Here is a 7,375-nt window from a genome sequence, read left to right as displayed (position 1 = left end):
TATCATTTATTTCATCAGATAACTACCGATAAAGTAATGAATTTAGTAATGGGTCGGATAATGGGACGGGTCTATAAAAAGAATACTCAGATACTTGACCTTTATCATGAATCTATAATGCTATACAAGATGGGATGGGACGTGATGGAACAGGATTAGAAGGTTTTTCCGTTCCAATATAGATACGTCGAGGTTATACACGTACAATAATTCAAACAAAAATTAAATTAAAATAAGAAATTTGGATGTAACACTCCTAAACAAATTATGAGAAATATTTTTTAAAAATATACAGGTATGTCACTTACTATTTCAACAAACAAGGGTTATAATTGAGTTTTATGGGTAGATTGCAAAATATCATAAATTTTCCAGCTAACTAAATTTTTTTCTCCTTGTGCTGTAGCACGGGATACTACCTAGCCAAACTTTTTTAAAAACTATTGTCTAATTGGAAATTAATTAAAAGAGTAAAGTTATGGGCATAAAATTAATGACGGCGCCGTACAAGAAATGTTTCCTATTTCAAAATAGATACGTCTAGGTTATATACGTACAGTAATTCAACTGAATCCAAATTGAATTATGATATTTGGAATCACACCGTTAAGCAAACTGTGAGAAATATTGTGATTAGTTTAGCATACACGTGACAAAATCACGGCATGTGTTTGGTTGTTATGTATTGATTGCAAAAAAATCATATATTTTCAAATTTAATTATCCTTGGCACACGTTGCGATATTACATATGCACCAAAATCTTGAAAAAACACCCAAATGAGTGGCCACTAATTTTAATAGAAAAAACTAATAGTATATAATTAATTGTTTAATTCTAAACTATTTTTACATGAAAAAAAAATCACAACGTGTTGTATCCCGAGATAATACTTCGAAGACATTATAAGTCTCAGTGGTTAATGAGTCGTTGTATATTATGTTGCCTATACACATTTATATCTTATATAAAGGGTTGACTACGTGACATGTAATCATCTACTTTGGAACAGGTACTTTGAAAATTTTGGGTACTTCTGAAAATAATAAGATAGTTTTAAGAATTATAAATTTTTGGATAATTTTAACTAACTAAATTAAAAATAAATATTAAATAGGGAATTCGAGTATCTCCTCTAAATTTCTTATCTAATCTCTATTAATAAACATCGTCTAACGAATAATCATTTCAAAGATAATGAAATTATAATGAATACGGGATGAAACGAAATGACACGATATGGGATGGGACAGGACGGGATGTGTTTCCCGATCCAAAGTAAATACATCAAGATTATATACGCACAATAATCTAAACTAAAACCAATTTAAAATTTGATATTTGGATTTAACATCAATATTGTATAAACACTAAATTTCTGTATTTAAAATAAAATTCTAATTTATTTTTACAAACTTTAAATTTATATAAAAATATTTTGTTCTGTGTTATAGTACGGGTTACTACCTAATAATAATTATTATTATTATCTACAATTTTCGAAAGAAACCCCGAATTACATACATTCAGATAGTACAAATTTATGATTGTTTGGCAATTAAATAGCCGCAATCCTTACAAAGACTGTTCGACCAGAAGTCACATTAAAGTGTTAGTTTCTTGTCTCAAGTCGTTTTAATACCATTTATTAACATTTCCCACTTCCTACCTTGACTTGACCCCCATAACTGCCAGCTTTATCTCCTTTTAATTGTAACCTCGCAAACAACACATTTACAACTTACACGCCTGGATCATGCTTGAAAATTGAAACTTGGATAATCGTCATTCGTCAATAGATACTGCATGAGTATAAAAATATGTTACTGGTTCTGTGCGTTTAAAATATGAATGGTTTAAGCGCCTTTATGCAGAAATTATGTTAATCTACTAGAAATGGTTAATTGAAAAATTAAAATGTTCGATGGTTATCGTGTACTCGTACGTGTTTTATAATGTTCGTAAGGAATAATATCTAGTGCGCCCAAGACTCTAGTGATCATCTACATATCAATTGTTTCGATTTTGCATGTTTAATTATTGGTCAAATTTGATTAAATTTTAGTTTCTTCAAGTAGAATTGAACTTGAAAAAATTCACATGTTCTATTTTTGGGTTTGACGTTTTGAGTAAGCATATGGAGCGTGCTCGTTCTCAAGTGGATGGCTATATAATCACAAAAGATAATAAAAAACTATGGATTTCATCCAAATCCTCACTAAGATGAAATCATATTTACAAGAAAAAGAGAAATCTTCCTCTGTTCGCTTTCCATTCGTAACTTTCCTGTTCGCTTTCCATTCATAACTTTCTTGTTCAAGTAGATTTTTTCAGATCGAGAATATTATATTTTTATTAAGTATAACTAAATATGATTTTAAATGAACAATACTTTACAAAAACAAAAGTTTGTCGATAAAAGTTTCTTTTATATCCAAAAAAGACTAGACAGATGACGAGTCTGAGCGATTCTAGGGCGACGGCTGGGGGTGGAGTTGATGCGACTATGGTGGATGTTGCTGATCGAGAGAGACCTACGGGTGACCCTCCTGATGTGGTTGGGATGTGGGTGCAGAAAGTGAAGGGAATTACGGTGGGGGGATGTTGCACCCCGAGTCGGTGTTGGATTATTCCTTTGTGTCAGAGAGAGTACGGCTGGATTTTCCCGAGGGTGAGGACGGTGAACCGGTGGTGATGATTGCGAAGGAAGTGATAGATGCGATGCATGGGTTGTGGAAACAGTGTATGATTGTGAAAGTCTTAGGGCGGAGTGTCACGCTTCCGATGGTGACGCGTAAGCTTAAGGAGGTATGGAAACCCAATGGGGCGATGTATGTTATGGATCTGCCTCATCAGTTCTTTATGATTCGTTTCGAGAAGGAGGATGAGTATTTAGCAGCTTTGACTGGTGGTCCTTATAAAGCGTTTGGAAGTTATCTTATGGTGCGGGATTGGAGTCCAGATTTTAATCCTCTACGTGATGAAATTGTGACGACACCCGTGTGGGTGAGATTCTCTAACTTACCGGTGAGTTTTTATCATAAGGCGATCCTGATGGGAGTAGTTGAGGGGGGGGGGGTTGGGTAACCCATTGCGCGTTGATGAGAACACACTTAGCTTTGAACGAGGTCGCTTCGCTAGGGTTTGTGTTGAAGTGAACCTGAGGAAGCCACTGAAAGGGACCATACTGATCAATGGTGAGCGGTATTTTGTATCTTACGAAGGCTTATCGGAAATCTGTTCCACTTGTGGGTTGTATGGGCATACAGTGCATACGTGTCCTCAGAAGGTGGTTGAGGGTGGTGCTAGATCGGTGCTAGTGAGCAGAGGTACGACGGTACCGCCGAGGGCTCCAGATGTGGGAGCAGAGCGTAGTGTATCAGGCGATGGGTTTACGCCGGTTAGGAACCCTGGCCGGAGAACCGGTTCACACTCGAATCAGGTTACCTTTTCGGCTGGTGGATCACAAGGCGAACATGGAAGGAATTTACGTGAGATCCGGGGGAATAAGGCAAGTAAAGATATTGTTATCTCTAATAGATTTGGTCAGTTGGAGACAGACCTTGTTACCACAGAATTACGGGATGTCGCGATCTCTCCAGGGGCGAATAAGGAAAATGTAATATCGTCGAATATTCCCATGATTGGTGAGGAAGTTATTGTTGGGAAGGTAGGATTCGTTGGGGATGTAGTGGGGTAGGGGCAAAGTGCAGCGAGACTAATAGACGAGTGGGTGGGAGTAAGCCCAGTACGGTTAATGGGCCTGGAATGGGAATCTGCAGACCCCTGAAGCCTTGTGTGAGCTGCAACGGAAGCTCAAAAAATGGAACAGAGAAGTTTCAGGTGATGTACAAATGAGGAAGGACTAACTGGTGGCGGATATCTCTACACTTCAAGATTTGTTGGACAGGAATCCGACGGATGTTCTGTTGCAGCAGGAGGAGATTATGGTGGCAAAACTCAAAGCAGTTTTGGAAGAAGAGGAGTTGATTTGGTTTCAGAAGTTCAGAGAAAAATGGATTGCTTTAGGAGACAGGAATACGACTTATTTTCATGCCTCCACTATTATAAGACAGCGTAGGAACAGAATTGAAATGCTCAAGAATAATGAGGGAACTTGGATTATTGAAAAGCAAGAGTTAGAGGACTTGGCGGTTGCTTTTTTACAAACGGCTATACTCGGTGGAGGATATCGAACCAGTGGTCCCCAGATTGTCACAAATTGGCTTTCCATGTTTAACACAGGAGGAATGTGTCCGGTTAAAGCCAAGCGTGTACATATCCGTCTCATGCTTTGTTTGTAGATTCTTTTCCTCCCAATTGGCTCACATGAATTGATCTTTTTGTTGACAAAAAAAAAATAAATAAATAAAAGCACACCACATTCATATGAACAAAAAAAAAAAAGACTATACCACCAATCTCTCACATTAAAGTTTTGAGTAAATGCAGATATGTGTTTAATTTGGTTTTGGATGTTGATACCCCAAAAAGATTGAGTTGGCAAATTTATTATACTCACTTCCTACTTACTTGGAATTGACCCTAAATAAATTGCTAGCTAAAGATCACACATTTAATTTTACCTTATATCATTGATATATGTCACTCGTGAATAACAAAAAATACTATACCTTTTTGGCTCCTATTTATTTAGGGTCACACACACACAACAAAAAGGTTAAAAGAAAGGCCAAATAATACAAAACCAAAAACACTTTTTGTTCTCTCTCTCTCTAAAAAACACAACTTTTCGACAGATCAACTGTTCTCTTCTTCATACGTGTTCATCAATGGCGTCACTTCACTGATTCAAAAGTCCTATCAAACCCATTTCTCTCTCAATCTCTCGTTTATACACACAAACATCTTCTGAATCAGAAAGGTTACATTTTTTTGTTATTGGAAGCCACCACAAGCCATGGAAGCTGCTAACGAGCCCGTCAATGGCGGATCCGTACAGATCCGAACGGAGAACGAAAGACCAAAGCTTCCTAATTTCTTACAAAGCGTCAACATGAAATACGTCAAGCTAGGTTACCATTATCTCATTACTCACCTCTTCAAGCTCTGTTTGGTTCCTTTAATGGCGGTTTTGGTTACAGAGATCTCTCGATTAACAACTGAAGATCTCTACCAGATTTGGCTTCACCTCCAATACAATCTCGTAGCTTTCATCTTCCTCTCTGCTTTAGCTGTCTTTGGCTCCACCGTTTACATCATGAGCCGTCCCAGATCCGTTTACCTCGTTGATTACTCTTGTTACCTTCCTCCAGAGACTCTCCAGGTCAACTATCAGAAGTTTATGGATCACTCTAAGCTGATTGAAGATTTCAATGAGTCTTCTTTAGAGTTTCAGAGGAAGATTCTTGAACGTTCTGGTTTAGGAGAAGAGACTTATCTCCCTGAGGCTTTGCATTGTATCCCTCCACGTCCAACGATGATGGCGGCGCGTGAGGAAGCAGAGCAGGTAATGTTCGGTGCACTCGATAAGCTTTTCGAGAATACCGAGATTAACCCTAGGGATATTGGTGTCTTGGTTGTCAACTGTAGCTTGTTTAATCCTACACCTTCCTTGTCAGCTATGATTGTTAACAAGTATAAGCTTAGAGGGAATGTTAAAAGTTTTAACCTTGGTGGGATGGGGTGTAGTGCTGGTGTTATCTCTATCGATTTAGCTAAAGATATGTTGCAAGTTCATAGGAACACTTATGCTGTTGTGGTTAGTACTGAGAACATTACTCAGAATTGGTATTTTGGGAACAAGAAGGCCATGTTGATTCCGAACTGCTTGTTTCGTGTTGGTGGTTCGGCGATTTTGTTGTCTAATAAGGGTAAAGATCGTAGACGGTCTAAGTATAAGCTTGTTCATACGGTTAGGACTCATAAAGGAGCTGTTGAGAAGGCTTTCAACTGTGTTTACCAAGAACAAGATGATAATGGGAAGACTGGTGTTTCTTTGTCGAAAGATCTTATGGCTATAGCTGGGGAAGCGCTTAAGGCGAATATAACTACTTTGGGTCCTTTGGTTCTACCTATAAGCGAGCAGATTCTGTTTTTCATGACTTTGGTTACGAAGAAGTTGTTTAATGCTAAGCTGAAGCCTTACATTCCTGATTTCAAACTTGCGTTTGATCATTTCTGTATCCATGCTGGTGGTAGAGCTGTGATTGATGAGCTTGAGAAGAATCTGCAGCTTTCGCAGACACATGTCGAGGCATCGAGAATGACACTGCACAGATTCGGAAACACTTCTTCGAGCTCCATTTGTATGAGTTGGCTTACATTGAGGCTAAAGGAAGGATGAAGAAAGGAAACCGGGTTTGGCAGATTGCTTTTGGAAGTGGGTTTAAGTGTAACAGTGCGGTTTGGGTTGCTCTGCATAATGTCAAGCCTTCGGTTAGTAGTCCGTGGGAACACTGCATTGACCGATATCCGGTTAAGCTCGACTTCTGATTCAGTTACAAAACCATTAGTTTGTCATAAACGTGGTTAGACTCTGTTCTTTGTTCCTGTTTTTAAAATGGTTCAGTTCTTGTGTACTCTTTAAATGTGATGTTTCTTGACTATTACCCTCACCTTTTGTTCTATGGCTTTTCGAATCGATACACAGTTGCGTAGAACTTTATATATACCAAAAAAGATTGGTACTTTATGAGAATCATGTAACAAAGTTAAAGCAAAGGTAAAAAGCTCTTTGACAAACCTAGAATCCTAGATATGATCTCAAACACATTATTAGGACTTGATTTGTGTCCAAGCAAAAGAAATCTTTACAATAGTAAACCCACATTTCCAAAAAGAAAAGGACAGTCGATTATTTGCTGGCAATCTCGAGATCCAAATGTGTGTTTTAGTGTCCCTATCTTCTAGTTGGCGATTATGACAATGATCAGATAACGAACCAAACATAAAATCTCTTGGGTAATTATCATCATTACTACGTCAGGTTCCCTAATATATAATAACAAGATAAGTATGCCAATTTATAAACCAAAACCATGGGTTTAGAAATTCATTAAAATCTCTATAGATACATATCAAAAACAAAAATTTAAAACGCAAAAGATTTGTACTATTAAGGGGATGAATTAAATTATAGTAGGTTTTTATGGTTGGTATTATAAAAAGTAATAACACATCAGTGCCGGGGCTCTTGTACCAAGCAAGCATATCAAGCACAAACTTGTGGCTCCAAAATTTTTTTGAAGATTAAAGCTACTTTTGTGAAAGCAATGCTAAAATATCTTCTTCTTCTTTTTTATTTATTTATTAGAAAATAGAAAGCAATGCTAAACTAATTTTTGAACAAAAATCCAAAAAAAAAGGCTAATTTTTTTTTAGTGGGAAAAGTTATATAATAATGTAGTTGAGA

The 7,375-nt window shown here is 37.2% G+C and overlaps 1 protein-coding gene across 1 annotated transcript; it reads left to right on the top strand.

Annotated features, from left to right (window-relative positions):
• LOC104792429 (3-ketoacyl-CoA synthase 9-like) lies at positions 4,680-6,606 on the top strand. The gene is given in 2 exon segments (XM_010518575.2): positions 4,680-6,266; positions 6,269-6,606. Coding segments are annotated over 2 exon segments (1,533 nt in total). The 5' UTR covers positions 4,680-4,921; the 3' UTR covers positions 6,457-6,606.

This window comes from Camelina sativa, chromosome 1 (genome assembly GCF_000633955.1).
Source record: "Camelina sativa cultivar DH55 chromosome 1, Cs, whole genome shotgun sequence".
NCBI classification, from domain to species: Eukaryota; Viridiplantae; Streptophyta; class Magnoliopsida; order Brassicales; family Brassicaceae; genus Camelina; species Camelina sativa.
The sequence above is the reverse complement of the archived record's forward strand: the minus strand, read 5'-3'. Positions and strand labels throughout refer to the sequence as shown.